Source organism: Cannabis sativa, chromosome 7 (assembly GCF_029168945.1).
Source record: "Cannabis sativa cultivar Pink pepper isolate KNU-18-1 chromosome 7, ASM2916894v1, whole genome shotgun sequence".
NCBI classification, from domain to species: domain Eukaryota; kingdom Viridiplantae; phylum Streptophyta; class Magnoliopsida; order Rosales; family Cannabaceae; genus Cannabis; species Cannabis sativa.
The window spans coordinates 60,400,518-60,428,405 of NC_083607.1; the positions used below are offsets into that span (position 1 = coordinate 60,400,518).

General features: G+C 33.7%; 1 protein-coding gene and 1 pseudogene across 3 annotated transcripts; both read right to left on the reverse strand.

Moving 5' to 3' along the window:
• On the reverse strand, window positions 1–27,888 carry LOC115698261 (purine permease 21). Of its 3 annotated transcripts, none has more exons than XM_061101613.1 (2): window positions 27,643–27,888; window positions 1–1,362 (listed from the first exon to the last, which is right to left on the reverse strand). In XM_061101613.1, the coding sequence occupies exons 1-2, from the start codon at window positions 27,683–27,685 to the stop codon at window positions 248–250; spliced, it is 1,158 nt and encodes a 385-aa protein (XP_060957596.1). In that variant the 5' UTR covers window positions 27,686–27,888; the 3' UTR covers window positions 1–247. The 3 variants fall into 3 exon arrangements, with proteins under 3 accessions (XP_060957596.1, XP_030481326.2, XP_030479682.2); XM_030625466.2 differs by lacking the exon at window positions 27,643–27,888 and adding an exon at window positions 1,502–1,901; XM_030623822.2 differs by lacking the exon at window positions 1–1,362 and adding an exon at window positions 26,258–27,448 and having other exon boundaries at window positions 27,643–27,886.
• Window positions 6,485–10,917, reverse strand: LOC115698265 (purine permease 21-like; annotated as a pseudogene).

A 27,888-nucleotide genomic window follows, 5' to 3' on the forward strand; every position in this document is an offset into this window, starting at 1 on the left:
TTTTAAAAAAGTAATACATTTTGATATAAAATGAGAAAAAGAAATAGGTGCATTGCTCAAAAAAACCAATGGTCTCTACAAAACAATTATATGAGCATACATAGAAACATTAGGACAAAAAATATTACATACTAAAGAGAGATTTTAGCTTGGGTAACAAAAAATACAATCTTTTATTTTATTAAGTACTATTCTCCTTTTCTTTTACATGTAGATCTTAGAAAACAAGCAAAGCTAGTTCATAATTTCAACTATTGCTAATTGGATTGTCATTCTTAGAACTTTGATTGTCAAGATGGTTCTGATAAGCATATGAAACAAAGCCCCAAATAGCCAAAACCATAGCCATAGCTTTGATCCCATCCATCTTTTCATGGAAGAAAAACACAGCCATAATTGGGACAATAGACAAACCCAAAACACTTATAACATTGGAGAAGACAGAAGAAACTTGTAGCATTAAACCCAATAATCCAATAGAAACAACTTGCCATGTTATGGCTATCCATGATAATGTCATGACATATGAAACTTTCCCAAGTTCAAACTCATTCATTTCTTCCCTCAAACTTCTCCATTCATTGCTTGCAAAAAGTCCCACAAGAATTACAACTGTTGCCACAAGTGATTGATACACTATGACATCAATGATCACTGAAAAGCTCTCCTTCTTAACAACTTTGTTCATGAAAAACTGCATTAAAGAGAGAAACAATCCATATGCTGCAGAGCCAGCCACAGTGCAAACAAAGCCAATTGCATACTTCCCTTTTGAGACTTTAGAAGATTTTTGAGAACCGGGTTCTAATACGAGCAGAACAGAAGAGATGGTGAGAAGAACTAGGGAGTTGATTATGTAAGGAGTGAACTTATGTGAGTTTAGAAAGAATGAGAAGAAAGCATTGAAGGCTAATTGGGATGCTAATATGATTGAGTAAGTTGACACTGGAAGGTACATCAGACCAACCGAGTATAGATAACAAATCGCTGCTGCAATTAGGCCAAGAATCAAGTAAACTGAGGCAACAACTAACATAGATGGCTTTTTTGATTGAAGAGGAAGAGTGTAATTAGTATTCATGTTGTGATTGTTTTTGGTTTTACACTTCATTTTTCGGAAGAGATAGTAAGGAAGAAGGATTGGAAAGCCAGCTAGTTGAACAAATGATCCCATCCATTTACTCTTTCCACCTTTCTCATAATATAATCTCCCTAATAAGGTTGCTGCAGTCTGGCCTGAGAGAACAAGGAATGAATAAAACCCGATTCGAATCCAAAGTCCAAGTTTTCTGGTTTGAGGAGTAGTTGGTTGGTTGGATTCATTTGCATGGCCATGAGAATCTCCTTCATTAGCTTCCTCATCTGGTTAACATGACAGATACACACCATCATATATATCAGTAAGTACTTCTTTAATATGAATGTTTTACATCTATGAAGAGATCACTTAGTTAAGTTGTATTACACACATACATGTATATAGCAAACAAGGAAGAGTTACCTCTAATGCAGAGCTGAAGTTGAAATTCTTGAACTTTTTCCATGTCAATAGATGAACAAACTTCACAAACAATGGTTGGAGAAGAGAGATTGAGTCATATGTTCTCAACTGTATTAGGTAATATTTTATAGATAATGATTGGGATTGAGTGTGTGTTTGTGTCAGAAAGAGAAATAGTTCTTATTTGTATTAGTTAATAGGGTAAATAGCGGCATAAGTATCCAATGTTTATAAAACTGTAATTTTCTTCCAGTTTTGTCAGTACAGACTTTGATTTGAATTTATTAAAGGAATATTTGGAAGTAACCGATACTATATATTTCTGTCTAGACCCAATGATCTAGAATCTGGACCTTATATGTGGCCTATTTAAGAAAATAATAGAGTTTGTACTGACAAAATTAGAGAAAAATTACAGTTTTATAAACATTGGGTACTTATGCCGCTAAAAATAAACATTGGGATTATGCCACTTACAAACTTTAAACTTTGAGTACTTATGCCGCTATTTACCCTAGTTAATACTAAATGTATCATGTGGAAAATTAAATTTATATACAATCATCCAAAATCTTCTAGCCAAAAATAATGCTCACTTATTGGTAATATGATTGAGTAGCCATTTTAAAATGGTAGCTGGATATCATAAGGTAAATGAGTTACTCCTCTCATTGTCAAATGTCAATTAGTTTTGAGATAAAATCTCATGCACTTTAACCGCACACTTCCCAAATTCCAACATGGAATCAGAGCCAAACTAAACTCTAATGAGTAGCCGATTCAAAATGCTACTAGTCTAAAAAGACGAACCATAAAAGAGTTCATTGTGATCCGTTGTGAGCTCAAAATACCTTGTGATCGAGCTGTCTAAGATTGATCGAGCTATAATGTATAAGGTGGATGGACTGCTCCTTTTATTGTTTGCACTTGTAATAATGATATTGAAAGTTTAGAACCCTAACTTGTCACGCTATATTATTCCTACAAAAATCAAAGGCTATTGGGTGGTTAGGAAAAGTGAATGTGAATGATAAAATGCATTATTACAAAAGTCAAAGGCTTGTGATTCCCATGTTGTTGCGTTAATTTGCTGTAAAGCATTTGTTTTTGGAATGTGTTATATTCTTGTTTGAGGAATTTGAATTATGGTGGGTCTTGCCTTGTGCCGTTTTAGTGATCATTGTTTAGTGTCATTTTTCATGAAGAGATCACTTTGTTAAGTTGTAAGCCAAACATAAATTAAACAAGACTTACCTCTAATGCTGAGTTGAACTTGAGTTCCTTTTAACTTCTTTTCCATGTCAATACATGAACAAACTTCACAAACAATGGTTGGGGAGGAGAGATAGAGCCATATGTTCTCAACAATATTAGTTAATATTATTGATGTGTTGTCAAAATACATGATGAGGTATCGTTTATAAGTAATAGACTCACAAGAGTAAGATCGATCCTACAAGAACAGTACTTAATTACTAAACAATTAAATTTCTAAATTCTATTTGGTGACAATAATGATTGAGAAAAAGGAGTTTAAAAACTATTTGTTAATTCTATTTTTGACATATTTAATTGACAAAAATATTTTATTATTTTTTATTAATTTCAGCTGGTGTGTTTAATTTGGTTACCTTATTTTGTGTATCCAAACTTGGAAAAAAAGCTGTCTAGCTTTCCTATTTATGGAAATTGTGGTAAAAATGGTAAGTTTGATTACACAATTAATTCTTATCTAACCAGCTATATATTCTGATCTTGTGTGAGTTTCTCATTTTCTTAGATCAGATTTCTTGAAGAGAAAACCAGAGCTAAACTTTCCTTTTCTGTAAAACGAAAGTTGTACTTACTGCCCACGATTCTGTAGGTACAGAAATAGAAATTCCTGAGCTGATTGAAGAATTATTTTAAGGAAGTTTCTAGTGGGCTGGAGTCTTGTTCAGACCGTGTGTAAGCTGTCAATAAGGTGTATATTGATTATAAGTACACCTTATAGCAGCTAGGTTTTGTATCTCTTTCATACACTTAAATTTGTATACATATCTTAAGGAAAGAGTGTCTTTGTTATGTAGAGAAGAGCTGTTCGACTCTTACTCTGTTTATTTGTAGTTTGTATTGTCTTGAGTTTGTATTCAAGTCTACAATGAAGAAGAACATCAGTGCAACCTTCGGGAGAAGGTTTTTCAAAGCTTTCGGGAGATTGCTTTTCAAGTCTTGCATCGGGAGGATTCAAGCACTCAACCTTTGGGAGAAGGTTTTACAAAGCTTTCGGGAGATTGCTTTTCAAGTCTTGCATCAAGAGGATCCAAGCACTTAACCTTCGGGAGAAGGTTTTACAAAGCTTTCGAGAGATTACTTTTTAAGTCTTACATCAGGAGGATTCAAGCACTCTTCAAGGTGATCGAAGGGATTTCGAGCTCTTGGAGTTTTATCAAGATTTGGCTAGTAGGTGGAATACATCAAGCTTGTGGCATACAATAGAGGGAGTCTATTTATGCATAAGTCAATTACTTTGTATTTTTGATACCGATCTAATGAATCTTATCTCTGAGCGTGGCCCCGTGGACTAGTAACAATCTGAAAGGATTGTTGAAACCACGTACAAAAACCTTGTGTGTTCTTACTTTTATGCACTGTTTGTTTTTCTGGTTTCTTCTGGAGTTACAGAGTTGTATTCTGTAACTACGGAAAAACTGTTTTCAGTACCAGTTTCATTATTCTGCATTTTATTAATCACTTAATTCAAAAATTAAACTGGAAATATTAAAATACAGAATTTCAATTAGTATCTGAGCAAGTCACTAATTTCTTAGTGAGATCTTGAGGTTATTCCGTTTAATTTATTTTGTGTGAGATGTCTTTGTTTGCAGAAGGAAGCTCTATCTCTCGACCACCTCTGTTGAATGAGTCGAATTATCCTTATTGGAAGGTCAGGATGAGAGCATTTATCAAATCACAAGATGAGAAGGCATGGAGAGCTATACTTACAGGCTGGTCACAACCTACTAAAAGTGATGATGAAGGTAATACTAAGGTAAAACCTGAACTCAATTGGACTATTGAAGATGAAAAATTGTCTGGGTATAATAATAAGGCTTTACATGCTATTTTTAATGGTGTTGGTGAAGGCTTTATTAAATTAATTTCATCTTGTGAATCTACAAAGGAAGCGTGGGAAATCCTTCAAACTCAGTTTGAAGGTACCGCTGATGTGAAAAGATCACGTTTTACCATGTTGCAAACTAGATTTGATGAATTGAGAATGTTAGAAACTGAAACTTTGTCTGATTTTTATGAAAGATTATCTGATATTTTTAATGAGTTTTTTGCCTTGGGAGAAAAATTAGATGACTCTGTCTTGGTTCGGAAAATTGTTCGTGTGCTTCCTGACACAAAACTGCTAGCAATGGAAGAGGCAAAAGATTTTGGCAAAATGAAGGTTGAGGGACTCATGGGTTCTTTAAGAGCTTTTGAGTTAAATCAACAAATCAAGAAAAAGGGTAAGCAAAATTTCTTGAGTGAGAAAAGCAAAGGTATTGCATTTAATGTTTTTGAAAATGTTTTTCCGATAATGAGAGTGATGATGAAATGGCTTTGTTAACAAGAAATTTTCAAAAGTACATGAAAAATATTAGAAATAAAAAGAATTTCTCAAATACTCCAAAAGGTAACGATGCATCTAAATCTTTTGTTCCCAATAACCAAAAGGGTATTGTTGCTATAATTTTAAACACTACGCAAGTATACGCAATCAAGTAGTAAATCTCACACAGGTGAGGTCGATCCCACAGGGAATTGGATTAAGTACCACTAAATTATACTTATGATTCTATTCGGTAAATCGAAAGCAATTATGATTTAAAAACAGTAAAATATGAAAGAAATTCAGAAAACTTAATAACACAATTTAAAGTTGAGCAAGATGAGACAATAGGGAGGAGAATCCTGTTGTTGTTTACCCAAATCGTTAATGCTTAATTACTATCCTATTCTTAGAGTGAATGACAGATTATGAAATAACCTAGCTCCTTTCAGATCTTCTAGATTCTAAATCACATGTTATCTAATTAATTCCTTAATTAAACTAACATGAAATCAGCATTAAGCAATAATCTACTCGTCACATAAGTCATGCAAATACTTTCGTTTCACATAGAACATTGATTATCTTAATTTTAGCATTCTCAATTCTCACTTTTCAGATTTTGAATTGAGATCATAGAACATGCACAAGGTGATCAATCTTAAACATGAAATTAAGAACAAATTAAGATAATTTCACACACAAGAATTGAGGAATGGTAATTAAACATTAACTAGGCAAAACATTAAACAACAATCATCATCCTCCCTAAATGGGAAATTTAGTTCAGAAACAAATCCATAACCATTCCTATAGCAATATTCAACATAAATAAATTAAAGAGGAATAGAGAAAGAAACTGTTGGTGGATTGACTCTGGATCTTCACTTTGATTTCCTCTGCTCTTCTTGCCTCTTTCTGCTGTGTTTTAGGGTTCCAAATCGCTTCCCTTGACTTCCAATCGCAGTTTTCTATTTATATCTAACTTTTAGGGTTCGTCGGACAAAAATACCCCTGACCGTACGGACGCTCGCCGCGGCCAAAAGTGGTCTCGCCGCGGCCAAAAGTGCATCAAAAAACTACGTTTCTGCCCAGACTTTCTAGCCGCGGCCATGGAATTCTCGCCGCGGCGAGATGGAATTTTCAGCTTCGACATCTTTTAGTAAAATGGGCATAACTTTCTCATACAAACTCCAAATGGGCTGATTCAAGATGCGTTGGAAAGATAAGAAAGAGATCTAAAACTTTTATGTTTTGACTTTTTCCAAAATATGATCAAAACATAGTCGAATTTAGGCTTGAAGTTTCAGCTTTATTCTCTTTCAAAATTTTCTCTATTTTATAGATCACTGTTTTCCGAAATTTGTCCAATTTATACATTCCAAGTGTTGAAACCTGAAACCAAAGAAAACAAGCGTAATTCTATTCCAAAAACAATAATAAAGAAGAAAAATAACTATAAAATGTGATCCAAAACTTAGGCTAAAAATAGCCTAACAGGTATTCAATACATGGAATGCGAAGGGTACGGTCATATTCAATCTGAATGTGCCAATACCTTAAAAAAGAATAAAAAAGGTTTTAATGTTACTTGGAGTGATGATGATTCTGAAGATAGTGAAAATAAAAATGTTGCTTTAACAAGTGTTTTGTCAAGAAATTTGCAGGATAAAAGAAAAATCATTTGCTTGAATAATACCTTGATCGATGACAACAAGGAGGAAGCTGGATCCGAATCAGATGAGTCAGAAATTGATAAGAACTCTATGGCTGAATCTTACAAAGTAATGTTTGGTAAGTGGTTGGAAATATGTGCTATCGTTCCCTGGTTAAAGATAATAAAGACTTGTGTAACAACATTAATGATCTGGAAGAAAAAATTAAATGTTGAGAATCTGAACTGTCTTTAAAAGAGTCTGAAATTATTTGTTTGACTAAGGAACCTGAAAACATTAAAAAGAATATCAAAATGTTAAATCCAGGTTCTAACATTTTTGCAAAGATTCAAAAATCTGGCAAAACTAATCATACTGGTCTAGGTTATGGTCCTACTCAATCTGATTTCAATACCACTTTTGTTAAATCTGATATTTTTATTTCTGGAAGAACTGTTTCTATCTCGCAGGATTCTGTCACTTCAGGGAAGCACTCTGCTGTTACAGAAAAGAAGCAGCACGGTAAGTTTGACAATTCCAAAAGGAATGGAAGACGTTTCATCCCTATTTGCCATTTTTGTGGAATAAAAGGTCACATTCGACCTAAATGCATTAATATGCAAAACATGTTTAAATCTAATTACCTTGGAAATAAACATGTTTTACAAAAACAAAAATGGGTTGTCAAAAATAAATGCTTGGTAGGTTCTTCTTGTTTTAAAACTATTGCTTCTAACATGTGGTACTTTGATAGTGGGTGTTCTAGACACATGACAGGTGAAAAAGAATATCTTGAGAACATTAGACCAATGCAATGTGAAGAAGTTACTTTTGGTAACGGTCTTGTTGGAAAAGTCATAGGGATAGGAACTCTCAATTTCGAAGGGCTTCCTAGACTGAAGAATGTCATGTTGGTTGATGGACTAAAAGCTAATCTTCTTAGCATTAGTCAAGTTTGTGATCAGGGTTATACTGTGAGCTTTGATAGTAATCATTGTTATGTGTATAATATTCTTGATGAAATTGTCTTGCAAGGGTTCAAATCTAATGATAAATGTTACACCATCACTACCTATGCTACTTGTCACTCTGTTATTGATAACACCACTGATTTATGGCATGAAAAACTTAAACACATTCATTACAAAAAACTGAAAGAATTATCCATTGCAGGGATTGTTCGAGGATTACCTAAATTGGGTAAAGAAGTTGAAGGAAAATGTGGACCATGTCATCTCAGTAAGCAACTGAAAAACTCTCACAAAAGTGTTCCTGATGTGAATACTTCCAGAGTTCTCGAACTCTTACACATGGACTTAAAGGGTCCAATTCAGGTTGAAAGTTTGAATGGTAAAAGATTTTTTTTTTGTGTGTATAGATGATTTCTCTTGCTTTTCATGGGTAGAACTTTTTAGAGAAAAATTTGACACTTTTGATGTTTTTAAGCATTTTTGCTTGAAATTAAAAGTTCAAAAAGATTGCAACATTGGTAAGATAGTTCGTGGTAAGAGTAATCATGGAAAAAATTTTGAAAATACTGTGTATGGTAAATTTTGTAAATCTTATGGTATTTTTCATAATTTTTCTGCTCCTAAAACTCCACAACAAAATGGAGTGGTTGAGGATTTCCACCTTCTTGATCATGTTTTAGACGAGGCTTTGTATGGATTGGAACAAGCACCCCGTGCTTGGTATGAGCGTCTATCTGAGTTTTTACACTCTCATGATTATAGAAAAGGAAATGTTATTAAAACACAGTTCATCACACATATTCAATTTGATATTATTTTTTCATATGATGATGATCTTGTTTTTAAATCTACTTTTAACTCTGAAATGCAGGACTTTGTCCAAAAAATGCAACAAGAGTTTAAAATGAGCATGGGTGTAGTTGTTTTTCAAAGTAATTATACAAAGAACTTGGTGAAGAAGTTTGGTCTTGAGAGAGCCAAACATGATAATACTCCTAAGAGCACAATCTTGAAATTATCTAAAGATAAACAATGAGTAATGATAGATCCTACTTTGTATCAAAGTATGATGGGTAGATTGCTTTATCGTTCTGACATTTGTTATAGGGTTGGTGTTTGGGCTCGCTATCAGGGAAATCCCATGGAATCTCATATTTCTTCTGAGAAAAGAATCATTTGCTATGAAAATAGTACAGAGCAAGAACAGAAATAAACAACTAGAACCTAGATGAACAGCTAGGCTCTCACAAAACAAGGAAACTCTCTTCTCTCAAATAAGATAAGTGCAAAAAATGAATAATAGAAGAGATAATTCGAATAACTGCTCTCTAGGCTCTATTTATAGAACATAGAAACCTTAGAGACAGTCGCACGATCGAATCTACAGCTGTACAAAAACTTTCCTAAGAAAACACGATCTACAGCATCAGATTCGGATGCTGACGCAGCAGATCAGACAAGAAACAGGAAACGTGCTATAATCGGGTCCGATCCTCTATTAATGCTTGATTCCTGCCAAAAACAGATTAGATATTCTGATTATATCAAGATACAATCGAAATCAATAAGAAAAAGGCAATAATCAAAGTTTCCCTCAAAAAGACAACGTTCCGAAAGAGAATTGCTTCTCTTTTAAGAAGTTTCCAAACAAAGGAAAGTTCAGCTGAAAAGTGCAACTTTCCTAACAAGGAAAAGAGCAACTACAAACCGAATAAACAAGGTAAGAAATCGGTTATGAATGCACAAGAATCTTACCATAAAAGAAAAAATATTTTGTCAACTAACTTGCCAAAAAATTGACTTTACAATATCTAATTACCCCCAAAATTTAAACAAAACAACATGAGATTACTCGAGTAAAACTATTTTAAAGTTAAATAGGCACACTAATTATATAGATATTAGCATGTAACATTGGTTTGACCATTCCTTATTGGATTATCATTCTTGGAACTACAATTGTCAAGATAGTTTTGATAAGCATATGAAACAAAGCCCCAAATAGCCAAAACCATAGCCATAGCCTTGACCCCATCCATATTTTCATGGAAGAAAAACACAGCCATAATTGGGACAATAGGTGAACCCAAAACACTTATGACATTAGAGAAGAGTGAAGAGACTTCTAGTACTAAACCCACTACTCCAATGAAGTAAACTTGCAAAAAGTCCCACAAGTGTTACAATAGTTGCCACAAGTGATTGAAACACTATAACATCAATGATAACTGAAAAGCTCTCATTTTTAAGAACTTTTTTCATGAAAAATTGAGTTAAGTTTAGGTTCAAACCAGACCCTGCTGAGGCACCCAATGTGCAAATAAACCCAATTGCATACTTCCCTTTTGAGATTTTAGAAGAAGAAGAAGAAGAGTCTTGTGATTCGGGTTCGAAAACTAGCAAAAGAGAGGAGATGGTGAGAAGTACTAGGGAGTTTATTATGTAAGGAGTGAATTTTTGTGAGTTGAGAAAGAATGAGAAGAAAGCATTGAAAGCTAATTGAGATGATAATATGATTGAGTAAGTTGATACTTGAAGGTACATAAGTCCAATTGAGTAAAGGTAACAATTTGCTGCTATGAGTAGGCCAAGTACAAAGTAAATTGTGGTAACTAGTAACTTATTTGTTTTGGTTTTGGTAACTAGTAACTTATGATTTTTATTTGGTATGAAATAGTAAGGAAGAAAAATAGGAAATCCTACTAATTGAACAAGTGTAGCCATCCATTTACTCTTTCCACCTTTTTCATAATACAATCTTCCTAATAAGGTTGCTATTGCTTGTCCACAAAGAACAAAGAACGAATAGATTCCGATTCGAATCGAAATTGTAAGTTTTCTGTGTTGATGAGAAGAACAAGTTATTGGCTGGTTGTTGTTGGATTCATTTGCTGAAGATAACAGATTAGATACATAATTAGCATATACATAAATGGTATTTATGAAAAGAATTATTCAATTGAGTTCTTTTAGTACCAAAAAATTGGTTACTAGTAACCATTTCATTTAGTTTTCTTGAAAAGAGGTAACTTAATTAGTTAAAAGTTAAAAGGAAGAAGACTTACCTCTGATGATGCTGAGTTGAAGTTCTTCAACACCTCCCATGTCAAAAGATGAACAAATCTCTCACAAACAATAATGGTGAATGAGATAGAGAGAAAGAGAGAGGCTTTAATTGAATTGGGTAGTAATAAGTAGCACTGCAGATTTAATTTTTTCATTAAATACTATCAACATGTCATTTTCATCATTGAATTGTTAGAAAGAAATATCTAATAGATATAAAGCCAAAAACAACAAAGATATACATATACATATATTGGCTATGAATTTGGTCCCTTTATTATTAAAAAACAGAACTTCATCTAAGTTTTAGAGGAAATTACATTGTATACCCACTTTACTTTATTTATTTTGATTTTTACTTCTATTTTTATTTTCTTTAAGATATACCTACTTTTATAGATGATGTCTTTATTATACCCCTTAAGTTAATATAAATTATATGCTAGACTTAAGTGGAAGGTGGGAGTATATTTAACAATTCACTCATAATTGTGGGTATATTTCAATGAAATATAATATAAGAGTATTTTTGATTAATGGACACAAAATAAAAATATTTTTCAACTTATCCCTAAGTTTTATTTAATGTAAAATATACTCTACACTCGATTTGTTTTATTTGATTTCCAACCGTTAAATCAACTTAATTTTATCTAATAGTTATAATCTTTTAACTTTATAAATAAAAATTAAGTTTCTAATATATAAGTGATTAACACATATATGATTATTTTTTTTAATAAAAATCATAAGATTTAATAATTAACACATATATGATTAGTTTAGCCATTGTGGGTCAAATGAGATTCACCTACACATATATGAATATATTTATATGTTGAATTCTTAATAGATATTACTCATGAATGTATATTATTAAAAAAAAAAATGAATTTTTATATTTAGTTTTACTATCTAATTAAAAAAAAAAATCTCACATTTTACATCATATAAGCTGAGTTCATTGACTGGAAAAATTAAAAAAAAACAAAAAAAAGTATTCAATCAAGAAAGAGACAAAAAAAAAATTGAACTTGGGTTATCTACTTTTAATATAGTGCAAAAAAATATATATCTTTTTATATTTATTTTAATTAAATAGTTAAATTAAACATACATACTCAAAACTTTTTTTATTATTTATCATTAAAAAAAATTTTAATATTTTGATATTTATAGTTGATTTATTTTAGTAACCATCAATATTCTTATATATATTTTGAGTAGTTTGTATCATTGAGTTCAGTTTTTATTCAAATCTTACTATTTTGAATTTGGATTGGACCAAAGGCCAATAATATTAACAATTAGAAACCAAGTTGACATGCATGTTGAATAGGAATAGCTCTAAAGACACACTTAGGCCCTACCCAACATTTATTTGAGCCTAAATAGAGCCACTATCATAATTAGGTGGTGTTTGATTTACTAATAGAATGTAATGGTAATTGTAATGAGAATATTATTACCATATTTGATTTATTTTGTAATGAATATTGTAATTAGAATTGAATTGACAAAAATATTCTTACTTTATTTATTTATTTATATTTCAAAGTGAGAAAGATGAAGGGTAAAACTGTTATTTAGTTGTCATTTTAATCCTCATTCATGAGGTGTAAGAGTATAATGAGAATTCATACAATTAGTGTAATATCTATTATAATAGAATTTCATTACAAAGGTTAGAAACACAAATCAAACAATGTAATGGTGACTTTGATTCCATTACAATCTTGATTCCAATCAACCAAACATGGTCTTATGTCTAAACCGAGGCATTTTTAGAATGCATAATGACAACCCATCTTTTTAGTTCATAAATTCAATTATTGATCTCTTTCTTTTTTTTCTTCTTTCTTACATCTGTATGGTGAAGCATTGCTTTTTAATTGTGCATTCATTATTTAATACATAACAAATAGTTCGTATTAGGTTGTATTATAATATTTACAAAGGATTTGGGGTCAACACCAATCTCTAATCTGGACTTGGGACCCAAATCTGGAATCGGATCCCGACCCGGACACTAAACCTGGACCCGGCCCTGGCCCCGAAAACAGGCTCCTGACCCAGATCCTAGACTCCGGACCGCGGAACTCAGACTCCGACCCGGACCCCGGATGGACCCAGGACCCAAAACCCAGCCCCCAGACCCCGGACCCCGACCCTGATCCGAACCTGACCCGGACCTAGACCCCGACCCAGACCCAGACCTGATCCCGAACCCCAAATCCAGACCCCGACCCCGACCTCGACCCCGACTCGAATCCAAATCTAGACTTGGACTAGACCCCGGACCGAGACTCGAATTAAATAATACTAATACAATATAATACAATACAATTTGTACATCTACGATTGATTTTCTTTAATTATTTATTGTATTCCTTTTCCTATTACAATTTAGACATTCTCATTCTAATTTATATAAGAGCTAGCTGAGAAGGACTTCCACTCTCATTAACCCAAAACCCATTTATATCTCATATCTTCTCTCTCTTGTTCCATCCCAATATATATATATATATCAGAATATTCTCATCAATGATTATCATTATATTGAATATTTTTAATTTTAAATTTATGTTATTAAAAAAAATTAAAAACTAAAATAAAATTAACATACGTGACTTGGCACGTAACATCTATCTAGTATACATATATATCAGTAAGTACTTCTTTAATTAGAATGTTTTACTGTTTTCTATCAATACATATGACAGTTAGGTGGCGTTTGTTTGGAGGTAATGAAATAGAAATGGAATGGAAAGGAAACAATTTTTATTCCATTCTTTTGTTTGGTTTCCATTCCAACCAAACGCCACCTAATGGGGTGTTTATGTTGGATATTATTTTACCAGGATCTAGATTTACTAACAAGTATGTTTCATTAACATCCTAATATGAATTCTAAAATAATGAAATAAACACATAAGAGTTTAAGAATACCTTACATTGGGTGCAGCGGAATATAATGACTCCTTCCGTTCAGATCTCTAGCCCTTGATTCCTTTTTGTAGCAGAGCATCACCAAGATCTAAACCTGGATCTCTTTCTCTCCTTCCTTTGATGTTGATTCTCCTTCTTGTTGGTTGATTTTCCACAGTCGTACACACTATGATTGAGATACCACTTGATGTGTGTGGGCACTCACTCATTCACTCAAGGATTTCGAAATTTAGAGAAGAAAAGAAAAGAGAATGTGGTTTCGGCTATAGAGAATAGGAGGCTCAATTTCATCTGACAAAGTTAAGTGTGAATAAGAGCCATCACTATCTATTTATAGGTAACCACCTAGGTTTAGGTTAGAATTATTTTGCATTAAAATAATGAAAAAATAAATGATAAAACCCTATAAGTGTGGCCGGCCATGGGATTTGGATAATGGGCCTCACTTATGCAATTTTGCTGTTTTATCATTCTTCCATCTCTTTTTTCTCAAAAATGCCAATTTTCTAAATTCAATCATTTAAATGTCAATTCTAATTATTTAATAACTAAAAATTAATTATTAAATAATATTGTCATTTAGTATATTTATTAATTAGACATATAAAGTTTCATAATTAATGAATAAACCTAGAATCTCTTTTCTTTACAATTTCACCCTTGCTTAGTGAAAATTCACAAAGTAGACATAGTTTAACTTTAGAATTATAATTGATTAATCAAAATCAATTAACTGAGCCTTACAAGTAGTATGGTCTCAACTAGTATGGGGACCATGGGTCAATATAACCGAGCTTCCAATAAGCAGATCAAGAATTTATATCTTAAATTCACTGACTTATTAATTCTTCGTTGAATCCACGCATAGAACTTAGAATTGCACTCTCAGTATATAGAACACTCTATATGTTCCACGATATAGATACGTCATTAGTTATCCATTGTTATAATCTTAATTTGATTGATGACCCTCTAATAGATGATCTACATTGAATAGGCACTAAGTTACCGTTACACCTTCAATGTATAAATGATATTTCAGCGAAGTGAAATGAGATCTCCACCATTTATCTCTGTTTAGCCAAGCTCGAAGGATATCATCGTTTCACTTCTAAATTCCTATAGAAGTTATAGATTCCATATTTATGTTAGCGCTCCCACTCAATTATACTATCATGTTCCCAAAATGTACGTATCACCCTGACCCAAAAGTAGGCTTAACTAACAAATCAAAGAACATGTATAATACTCTTGAGATCGAACCTAAACATATCAGGATTAAAATCATTTGATCTAGGATCAACATGTGATATTGAATTGAATAGATATTACGATAAATTTTAACAAATCTAATCAAAGTTCAATATCGGTCCCTTCCGATGTATACTCCATACATCCGATGTTGGTAAACTTTACCAATCCCCTGGAAAGGACATAACACTTATCCAAGATGTAAGAATACCTATCGCTGATTATCATGTCAGTCTAAATCCAGTGAACTGACAAATCAGGGAATAAACTTTCGAACATATAATTAAGATTATATTCCACTGTGTTGACAACACTATAATCATTAACAAATTGATATGTTCTGGACTTAAATAGAATTCATACATTATGTAAATAATCATGAAATAAATCACGTGAACCATGCAACATTAAATGTTATTTCTGATCTATATTAATAAGTAAATCTGATTATATTGAAATGAGTTTTATTTAGGGTATAAAACCCAACAGTTTATTATGTGAGTTTGAGTTAGAGAAAATATACTTTGAGGGAATATAAAACTCAAGTATTAGAGGGGATTAATTAAAAATCAGGATCCACTTAAAAACACAAACTCCTTTAGTCATTAAAATTTAATTTAGTTTGACATTTTCATTCCCATCAAATCTAAATCTCATACCAAACATCCCCTTAGATATATAGATCAGTAGGACTATAGTTGCTTCATTTATGAACTTTGAAGTTACATATATGAAAATAATTCAATCTAGTATTCATTGTTTACACATGTTGACCGAGGTTTTCGGCAACCAATATAATAATATATGAGAAAGCTTTAGGAAGTTTAATGCATGAGATTTTTACGTGGTTGGGGCATTAATGAGCCTTAGTCCACGAGTCTTTTTTATTTATGAGAGTATTTATTACAGAGGATGTTCTTGGTAGTTTTTCTCTCTACTGTTCTTATGGAATCCAGAATTCTTGACCCCTGCCTTAATGTGTTTGGGGGGTATTTATAGTGTTTTTTAGGGTGATCCCTAGAACCGAGCTACATATCTTTCTGTATTTGTCAGTAACGACACGCATTCCCAATAAGTGTAAAGTAGGAAATCCATGCTCTACACCCTAAGTATCTTAGGGGTTAGGTAGATGTAATCCTTTGTTCCTTCTTGAATGATGTGATCCCTCATAAAGTAGCTGTCACTAGGCTTATTAATCATAGCATAATAGCTGCAAAAGGGGGGTTACGCCGTCAGACTTAATACTTATGGCAGTTCCAATACGCCTTTTCCCATGCGACATTAAATGTGAGATGGCTGTTCAGATGGGGTCTGATACCTCCCGGAAGTGCTTTGCTATAGCTTTGCTCTCCGAGAGTACGTGGACCCTTCATACCTTCTCCGGGAGGTATTTTTCTGGCTGATCCTCTTGATTTAAAAAGACTTGGTCAAATTATATTAGAGCCATACTCCTCAAATCCACGTGTCGCAGTCGCATTGGCCCACATATTTTGGACAAAATTAAGGGCAACAACATATATATATATATATATTTATATACATATATATAAGCCAAACAAGAAAGACTTACTCCTAATGCTGAGTTGAACTTGAATTTCTTCAACTTTTTCCATGTCAATAGATGAACAAAACTTCACAAACAATGGTTGGAGAAGAGAGATTGAGCCATATGTTCTCAACTATATTAACTAATAATATATAGATATGGATGGGATTGAATGTGTGTTTGTGCGAGAGGGAGAGCTAGTTCTTATTTGTATTAGTCAATACTAGAGATGCCATTAAATATTGTCCAAATGTATCATGTGGAAATATATTTTTAATATATACTGTATATATATAATCATGCAAGATCTTTTAGCCAAAAATAATGCTTACTCATATTTATATCTAGTTATTTTAATATGATTGAGTAGCCATTTTAAAGTGATAGCTGGGGAAATGTTTATTAAAAATATATAGGATACTGAAAATAATTTTTCCCATGTTTTTAGAAAATTTTAAATGATTAAGAATATTGAATATTTGCACTTGTAATGATATTGGGAGTTTAAAATCATGTTTTGTCACCCTAAGTTATTATTTAAAAAAGGAAAATTGACGGAAGTTCACTGTGATTATAATAAACACTTATGTAAAAAAAAACGCTACAGGAAGTTGTTTTTTTTCTTTGGCCATACCTGTTGTTCTTCTTTGGGCATAGGTATTGTAACGTCCCCACTTCAAGTTTTCATTGGGCCCGTATACCTATGGAATGATAGCTCTTATACACGAGTACGTCACTCTGGCTGCTTCATGGACTTACAACTGGCCCTACATAACAACATGAGTGTTTCCAGCATGCTTTGTCCTCACTTGCACGCATCCTGGGAAAACTTCCCAGGAGGTCACCCATCTTGAAATTACCCAGGTCAAGCACGTTTAACCGTAGAGTTCTTTCGTGATGGGCTACTGAAAACAAGAAGTACCTTGTTAATATAGGTAGTACCAATCAATCCATTTAAGCTCTCTTTAATTGTGTAGTCCCATACATGCACAGTCTCAGAATCATCACACTTGACCTTTCCCAGGCGGTGTGGGATTGCACAGCTTACCCGGTATTTTCCCTTACGGATCATGGGACTACTGACTGTAACAGGTATGGCTTGGTTGAGGTTGTGTATTGCTATTGCGATTAGATTTTTGTTACTACGATTAGTCTTGTCTATGTGACATGATTTTGAGTGTTTTAGTCTTGTCTTTGTGAAATAGTTTTGAGTGTTTTAGTTTTGTTTGTGTGATATGATTTTGTAGTTAGTTCTTCTTTGTTCTTAGATTGCTTGTCATCAAATCGTTGTTAGTGGTTGGAAATAAAAAATTCTCTGCGACTGAAGGAGTTGTTAGTATGTAGTGCAGTTACGTACCTTGCACAATAATTGGGTGCTCAAGCTTCGTGGTTAAACGAACCTATTGTAACAGTTTTTACTGTTGTGTCTTCTGAGCGGTAGATGAAACTGAATATAGGTGTTCCTAAGACTGACTGTGATGCTGTAATCTTTTTAATCTGATTTTATTTTTAGTTTTTTTTTTGTCAAAAAATATTAGAGAATTAAGTGGATGATTATTTAACTCATTTTTTTAATTATAATCTTCATCGTATCTCCAAGAAAAAATGTATTAAATTGCATACTATTATTTTAATAAATTATCTTCATCGTATCTCAAAGATCTAAACAACTTTGGTTGAAAGAAGGAGACCAAAATAGTAAGTTCTTTCATTCTAAAGCTAGTACCAGGAAACGCAACAATAAGATTTTTTGTTTGAAAGATGATGATGGAATTCTGCGCCAATGGGATAGTGGATTAGATAATGTCATTGTTGATTTCTATTCTAAGCTTTTTACTGCTGAGCCTACTAGATGGGAGGATGTGCTGGATTGTGTCAGTCCTTCAGTTCGGGAGGAACACAATGAATTCTTGCTTCGGTCGGTTGGGGAGGAGGAGGTCAAAGATGCAGTTTTTCAAATGCACCCTGATAAATCTCCGAGACCTGATGGTATGAATCCTAAATTCTTTCAAAAATATTGGTCAATTGTTGGTAATGATGTGATCAATACTGTTAGAATTTTTTTTTTGCAATGAGGTAATGCCGAATGGGATGAATGATACTAATATTGTTCTCATTCCTAAGAAGAAGAAGCCGGATCGAATGAGTGAGTTGCGTCCTATCTCTCTTTGTAATGTTATTGCTAAGATAATAACCAAAGTTCTTGCTAATAGAATGAAGGACTTATTATCTGAGATTATTTCCTTAAATCAAAGTGCTTTCATTCCTGGGAGATTAATCACTGATAATATCATGGTTAGCTTTGCAGTTCTGCATTATTTAAAGAGAAAGCAAGTGGCAAGGATGGGTACATGGCGCTTAAGTTGGACTTGAGTAAAGCTTATGACAGAGTGGATTGGCATTTCTTGTGTGCTATGTTGAGACAAATGGGCTTTGCTGATAAATGGGTTCGACTTATTTTCGGGTGTCTTTCATCGGTGCAATATCAGATAGTGACAACTGGCCATACTTTGGGGCCGATTGTGCCAAGTAGAGGACTTCGACAGGGAGATCCCATATCTCCTTACCTATTTCTTGTTTGTGCTGAATGCTTTTCTGCTGTCATTCGAAGATTTGAAGAGAAGAAGTGGATTCATAGAATCAAAGTTGCTAATGGTGCTCCGGTTGTGTCTCATATGTTATTTGCTGATGATAGCTTCCTTTATTGTAAAGCTACGAATGGTGAAGTAACCCGTGTGTTGCAACTTCTTCAACTTTTTTTCTATGGCTACTGGTCAGCAAGTGAACTTTGAGAAGTCTTCAGTGTTTTTTAGTACAAATACGGCTTCAGCAACAAGACAAATCATTTGTGCTAGGATGGGTATTCCGGAGGCGGATGAGCATAGAAAGTATCTGGGTCTTCCTAGTACGGTAGGAAGAAATAAAAATTCTTTCTTTGGTTATGTGAAGGACAAGGTGCATAAGCGAATTCAGACTTGGGACAACAAGTTTCTTTCTAGAGCTGGTAAAGAAGTGCTCATCAAATCAGTTGTTCAAGCTTTGCCTGCTTACACCATGAATGTTTTCCTTATCCCTGTTGGAATCTGCAATGATATTGAGCGTGCCATTAGTCAATTCTGGTAGAGATCTACTTCTAACAAGGGGATTCATTGGATGAGGTGGGATAAGCTTTCGGCTCACAAAGCTAATGGTGGCATGGGATTTCGGGATTTCAGAGATTTCAATCTTGCTTTGTTGGCTAAGCAAGGGTGGAGGCTTCTCACTTGTGGCGAGAGTTTGATGGGAAGAATCTTTAAAGCCCGATACTTCCCTCCGGGTTCTTTCCTTTCGGCTACACCTTGCTCCAATCCAAGTTATATTTGGAGGAGTGTGTTAGAAGCCAAAGATTTGGTTCGGGTAGGGGTTCGAAAGTTGGTAGGGGATGGGTCTACAACGAACATATTGAATGATCCATGGCTAGCCAATGATTTGAATCCATACATTGAGTCTCGGCACCCAGCCCTTGTGGGAAATATGGTTAGCTCTTTGATGAAAATTGACTCATTGGAATGGGATGGAGAAGTTGTTTCGGATGTTCTAAATGAAAGAGATCAAGCTTTGGTTTGGCAAATTCCTCTTACAAGGAATGTTGGCAATGATACTTGGTATTGGATGAAGGAAGACAATGGCTTGTTCACAGTTAAAAGTGCTTACGCTTTGCAACAAGTAATCAAAGGAAGCAACACTATGGAGGCTAATTCGGGCTTTTGGAAAGAATTATGGCAACTGAAACTTCCTCCAAAGGTGCTAGATTTCCTATGGCGAGTAACCTCTAATTGTCTTCCAACGAGATTTCAGCTTTCAACCAAACATGTGCCCATCGATACCCATTGTCCTTTTTGTAACTCGGCTCCAGAAACCTCTCTCCATGTCCTTGTTCGATGCTCTTTTGCACAAGGTTGTTGGAGTTTGTCTCATGTTCCTACCGTGGCTGCTGCTGCCATGACATTTGCAGCCTGGTTTGAAGAGGGCCTTCGGGCGTGGACTGTGTCCTAGAAGCTTGAGGCTTCTATGATAGTTTGGGCCATTGGAAGCATCGAAATGAGTTAGTTTGGAACTCCAAAAGACCCGAGGTTAGTGAGGTTGTGACATTAGCTAAGTTGAACTTTATTGATTGGTATAATGCTCATAAGAACACCGTTCCTACTCATGATGTTAATGGTTCGGATATTGAAGTTCTAGAGCATTGGACCGCCCCTCAATTTCCTATGATTAAAGTTAATGTTGATGGTGCAATCTTCTCTAATGAGAGGCGTTTTGGCATTAGTTTGGTAGCAAGGACAGCGGCTGGGGTTGTCTTACAAGCTAAGAGTTTACTCAAAGAGGGTGTGTTGAAGCCTCACGTGGTGGAAGCAATTGGCATAAAGGAGGCTTTGAGTTGGATTAAAGACAACAGATGGACGAATGTGGTGGTGGAGTCGGATTGTTTGAGAGTCATCAGGGATTTATAAAAGTTTAAACATATGGCTTCTCCTTATGGCCATATACTTTCTGATTGTATGACTTTGTGTTCGGGTGTTGATGATGTTTCTTTTAATTTTGTTAAGCGATCTGCTAATAAGGTTGCGCATGCTATTGCGCGATCTTCTCTTGTTGAGGCTGATTGTACTTATTTTGGGGATGCGTTAACCCATGGATTATGCATCTTTAGTTTTGAATGATTTGATTTAATAAAATTTCATCATTATTCAAAAAAAAAAAAATATTGCATGATTTATTAAAAAAAAAACAAAGAAAAACAAAAAAGAAAATTGAAGTCATATCTTATTGCATTGTTATAGTCTTTCATGTATGTGTATAATAAAATGTAGTGTTGCTCTCATCAAAATTAAAGTGTGTCTTGTTTTTTTATGCTTTATTTCTATTTTTAGTTTTGTTTAATAATATCTCTTGTGAGTGGGGGACATGAAGGCTGCTATATGTGTATGTGTGGTGTTGTGTACATATATTTGATAAATGTTTGGTTTTGAGATACCTTATATTTGTTAGATAGTTTCACATTCATATAAACTTAACATTAATAATACCATGGATTACTTACTCACTACCAATTTATTTTGAAATAAAATCTCATATTTTTTACTGTATACTTTATTTCATCTTACTTTTTAAACCACACTTCCACCCTCAGTGTTACGTGCGGTCCAATATAGCACGTTACAAGCTAAGTGATGCCCACAAGTTGGCCAAGTAGTGGTCAAGTGGTGGCGTATGTTGTGGTGCATGCTGGTGGCATGCTGATACTTAGTTTGTATGCAGTGGCATTTTCGTAAATATCTTCAATATTATCCGGATCGGGATGGGACTTGGTATTCACCATTTATTTGGGTCTACAAATAGAATGGTGCAATCGATTTGGCGAAACTAGGTGATTTGGTATATGGTTCTTGCCATATGTCTACAGAGCAAAAATCATCTATGTTCCTGGTAGAAGGCTAAAAGCTCAGAATGCTCTTTAAGGGGGTACCCTGGTGTCAGCTCTCCACCACCCCTTGCACCTTGGTGCTAAGTGAGCTACTACTAGTCAGTGGGGCTAGTAGGGCGGGCATATGAGGATCACGAGGGGACTCATATGTCTTCATGAGTTGGAGTACTCATGGACATTATCGGGCTGACCCGGTAGTGCGTCGAAGAAAGCTGCCAGAGGTTCACTGGTACGTTTCCCTTGGCTTGCCGGTATGCCGCTTGCATGGGACGTGGCCTAGATCCTCCAAGAGACGTTGTGGTACGCCTTGGCCACAAGTCTCAACATGAGATGACACGGGTAGTCATTCGTGGGCTAGTTTGCATGCACGCATGGGACGGATGCACCATGTTGAAAAGGGACAGAGGTCTAATGTATGCAACTAGTTGGTGGCTTGTCTTAAGGGCTTGCCAACATGCGTGGAGGCATGGCGCCTTGAGGATTGGTCCATGGACGTATGGGAGTCCTTGGGCGACGAGGGAGACTATTCAGACAGTATCGAATGGGGCATGATAGAAGCGTTGGCACGTTAGCTTGGTGTTGACATCTTGCCACACATGCTACCTTGGTCACGTGTGACAAGGTGAGCGTCGGTGTTGGGATTTGTCTTACCATGGTGGGAACCTATGGACAGTGCGAGTATCTTGGCTAGAGAGCCTCGATGCATGGAAGCACTCATGGATGCTTGCGAGCATGACTTGGCGGGAGTTGTTCGAGAGACGGAAGTGTGCACGAGGCACACGGTCGCGCGAAAAATGAGCCCATTATTACTCGGATGGTTGGAAGGTTGACCTTGGCTTAGAAAAGTCAAGGTGCCGCACGGGTGTTCCGGTTCCTGAAGAGGTGAGCCCGTGACACTCAGCATTGTAATGAACTAGTTTAGGTAATTGAGAAGATTTATGAGGTGTGAGAGGTAAAGAATTAGATTTTTTTTTAATATAGTTTTTATCAAATTACAAAAATCTCTTCATAGAGTTAAATGCTTAAGAATTCAAATCTTATTATAAACAATTTAATTCTTTCATCTTTTATAAAAAGAAAATTGCTAAAAAACATTATTGGTATTTAACATCCTCCTCGGTGTCATACTGCTATTAGTGTAATTTAGTATCAAATTTCATATAATTTAAAAAAAATAGCTTTTAACCACTTGAGACTAGCTCATGTGGCCATAGAAGGGTGAGCGTGTGTTGGAAGTCCTAGGTTCGAGTCCTAAGTTATGCATTATTATAATATATAAATGCTTAATAGCTCGTTTACGTTTACTAAGTCACATTGTATTATATTAAATTAGATTATATATCATATTTTCATATAATATTATATTAAACTTTAATTTATACTAAAATATTATATATTTATGTGCTCATAGAAGTCAATACCAAACGAATCCTAAATGAAAAAAAATAAATAATTTTTAAAAAATATCGCTAATCAATCGAGGACCATCACTTATAAAAAATACTGAGCATTAATAGTGTCTAATAACAATTTATAAATAATAGTAGCAAAATACTGAGCATTAATAGTGTCTAATATAACTTGAAACCACATTAATATTTACAGTGATCCTAATAAAAAATAGTAGCAAAAGTATAATTTTTTAATTACAGTTATACCCTTAAGTACCAACTTAAATTTATTAAGTGTCAACTCAAAAATACAGGATGACATAATATTAGATCACATATTAAATAATTATTATTTATTTTATCTTTTAATTAAAAATATACAAATTTAAATAAAAAATTAAATCAATTTTTCAATAATTAATTAAAAAAAAAAGTTTTTTATAGAGAAAAATATAAAAGTTTTTTTATTTATTTAATACATGGTCCAATATATGTTATCATGTGTTTCTGAATTGGTATTTAATGGGTTTAGTTGGTTTTTAATGATACGGCTGCAATAAAATCGTAAAGTAAAATACTTTACAACCACTTTTTTTTTATTAAAATTATATGTATAACAACTATAAATGCTAAAAGAGTTTCACTGCAAATATCTCTTCAAATTATTTAAATTTGCTTTCAATTAAATTATTAACAGTTATAAATATTTAAGTTTGAAATGATTGTACTCATTTATGATTTTTATTCTTTTGCATTGAAATAATATTTTTATTACATAAAATATTTATATAAAGTCATATTTTTTCAACTTCACATATTCTTGATTTTTTTTAAGAACATCCAATAAAACAATAATTTAACTATATATTGTTTTCTAAAAAAATTTATTTCCATAGTTTGTTCAATTTTAAGTTGATTAGTTTCCTTACAAAAAAAATATTGATTAGTCTTAATAGCCAAGTTTTGGTAGTTTGTTTTGTGCCAACTTTTGTTTATGTTGTGCCATTTATTAGGTCTTACACTATACCAATAACACATTATAACATTTGAAACATAACCAAAAATTTGTTAATAAAAAAAATATATATCACATAAAAATACAGAAACTAAATAACTACAACTAACAAGTTAATTGTCTAATTAAAAATACACAAATTTAGATTATGAATTAGTAAAATTAAAATGTCAATATAAGATCAAATAATTATTCCAAAAATTTAAATGAAAACAACCTAAGATGACCAAATTAAGTTGTTAATATTGAAGGTTAATGTTGATGGAGCTTTGTTTGAGCATGAGGGTCGGTTTGGTGTGGGTTATGTAGCTCGTGACCACTGTGGTAATCTGCTTGAAGCCTTTACAACGGGAAAGATTGGACTAGTCCAACCTAAAATTGCAGAAATTATAGGCATAAAAGAAGCTTTAAGTTGGATTGCTTGCAATTCTTGGGGCACGTTTTGTTGGAGACTAATAACTTGGTCTGCTTCCAAGCTATCCAAAGTAAAATTTCTATGTCTTCTCAATTTGGTCTTCTCGTTCAAGATGTGCGCCATTTTTTTTCGTCTTACATTTATATTGATTTTTGTTTTGTAAAACGATCCGCAAATAAGTTGACTCATTGCTTGGTAAGAGACTCTTGTTTCTCTTCAGGTCGTGTGCTTCAGTTGGAGGACTGTTCCGCTAAAGTGCGATCATTGTTATAAACGATATTATTATTAATTAATGAATCTACTGTATTTATTCAAAAAAAAAAAAAAACTGTCTTGAGTAAAGACAACTACTTTATATGTAGGTAACTATATAAACTTGAATAGGCACACTAAAATAGACTTTAGCATGTAACATTGGTTTGACCATTCCTTATTGGATTGTCATTCTTGGGATAACAATTGTCAAGATAGTTTTGATAAGAGCATTGTTATTGGGTATCAGTGGTGTCTAAGACCTTCTAGCTGTGTCGCTTTGTAATTGACTAGCGATACTCTCTAAAAGTTATTACATTAAACTATATGAGACCGATACTTAATTTGACCAATATCGATATTGACACGTAGGAGAGTGCTAAACACCATTGATGCCTTCTAGCATTTTTCTTTTGATACGCATATGAAACAAAGCCCCAAATAGCCAAAATCATAGCCATAGCTTTGATCCCATCCATATTTTCATGGAAGAAAAACACAGCCATAATTGGGACAATAGGTGAACCCAAAACACTTATGAGTTATGACATTAGAGAAGAGTGAAGAGACTTCTAGTACTAGACCCACTACTCCAATGAAGTAAACTTGCCATGTTATAGTGATCCATAATAATGTCATGACTACTTTCCCAAGTTGAAACTCATTCATTTCTTCCCTCTAACAAATTGCATTAAATACTGTCAATATATCAATGCTTTCAATGAACCTCCACAAATAAGAAATATCTTATTGGATCATGTTAGAGCTGGCAAAAGAGAATTGCTAAAATGTATCACTGGTACCTAGCACCTCCTCAATGTCATACCAATTGGTGTAATTAAATATCAAGCCCTATATAATTTAAAAAATAACTTTTAGAAAATATGACTAACCAATCATAAGGCATTATTTACAACTGGTACCCAATAGCAATTCTCCTGCCAAAAACATACTTATAACCACATTTTCTTTAATGATTGATAATGGTAGTTGATGACTAGCATTAATATATTAATTTATTTTCCAAAATTGATATAAAGGCACTTTTACAAAATTAATAATTTTAAATATAAAAAGATGAAAAATAGGTGCATTGCTCAAAAAATCACCTTTGGTCTCTACAAAACAATTATATGAGAATAAATAGAAACATTAGGACAATAAATATCACATACTATTACAAAAAAGAGATTTTAGCTTGAGTAACAAAAGATACAATCTTTTATTTTATTAAATACTATTCTCTCCTATTCTTTTACATGTAGATCTTAGAAAACAAGCAAAGCTAGTTCATAATTTCAACTATTGCTAATTGGATTGTCAAGATAGTTCTGATAAGCATATGAAACAAAGCCCCAAATAGCCAAAACCATAGCCATAGCTTTGATCCCATCCATCTTTTCATGGAAGAAAAACACAGCCATAATTGGGACAATAGACAAACCCAAAACACTTATAACATTGGAGAAGACAGAAGAAACTTGTAGCATTAAACCCAATAATCCAATAGAATAAACTTGCCATGTTATGGCTATCCATGATAATGTCATGACATATGAAACTTTCCCAAGTTCAAACTCATTCATTTCTTCCCTCAAACTTCTCCATTCACTACTTGCAAAAAGTCCAACAAGAACTACAATTGTTGCCACAAGTGATTGATACACTATGACATCAATGATCACTGAAAAGCTCTCCTTCTTAAGAACTTTATTCATGAAAAACTGCATTAAAGAGAGAGACAATCCATATGCTGCAGAGCCACTCACAGTGCAAACAAAGCCAATTGCATACTTCCCTTTTGAGACTTTAGAAGATTTTTGAGAACCGGGTTCTAATACGAGCAGAACAGAAGAGATGGTGAGAAGAACTAGGGAGTTGATTATGTAAGGAGTGAACTTATGTGAGTTTAGAAAGAATGAGAAGAAAGCATTGAAGGCCAATTGTGATGCTAAAATGATTGAGTAAGTTGACACTGGAAGGTACATCAGACCAACCGAGTATAGATAACAAATCGCTGCTGCAATTAGGCCAAGAACCAAGTAAACTGAGGCAACAATTAACATAGATGGTTTTTTTGATTGAAGAGGAAGTGTGTTAGTATTCATGTTGTGATTGTTTTTGGTTTTACACTTCATTTTTTGGAAGAGATAGTAAGGAAGAAGGATTGGAAAGCCACCTAGTTGAACAAATGATCCCATCCATTTACTCTTTCCACCTTTCTCATAATATAATCTCCCTAATAAGGTTGCTGCAGTCTGGCCTGAGAGAACAAGGAATGAATAAAACCCGATTCGAATCCAAAGTCCAAGTTTTCTGGTTTGAGCAGTAGTTGGTTGGTTGGATTCATTTGCATAGCCATGAGAATCTCCTTCATTAGCTTCCTCAGCTGGTTAAGATGACAGATACACACCATCATATATATCAATAAGTACTTCTTTAATAAGAATGTTTTACTATAATTGCTTCATTTATGAACTTGCTCACTTAGTTAAGTTGTATTACACACTCACATATATGTATATATATATATATTTATATATATAAATATATATATCTGTAAGGCAAACAAGGAAGAGTTACCTCTAATGCTGAGTTGAAGTTGAATTTCTTGAACTTTTTCCATGTCAATAGGTGAACAAACTTCACAAACAATGGTTGGAGAAGAGAGATGGAGCCATGCTCTCAACTGTATTAGGTAATATTTTATAGATAATGGGTTGGAATTGAGTGTGTGTTTGTATCATGTGGAAAATGAAATTTATATAGAATCATCCAAAATCTTTTACCAAAAATAATGCTCACTCATTGGTAATATGATTGGGTAGC

What these genes read in the sequence shown, in the direction of transcription:
- LOC115698261 (XM_061101613.1), bottom strand. Translation starts at nt 27,685, where the DNA reads ATGGAAAAAGTTCAAGAAATTCAACTTCAACTCAGCATTAGAG. An exon ending in ACTTCAACTCAGCATTAGAG is followed by an intron (nt 1,363 to 27,642) that starts GTAACTCTTCCT and finishes CATGTTAACCAG; the next exon opens with ATGAGGAAGCTAATGAAGGA.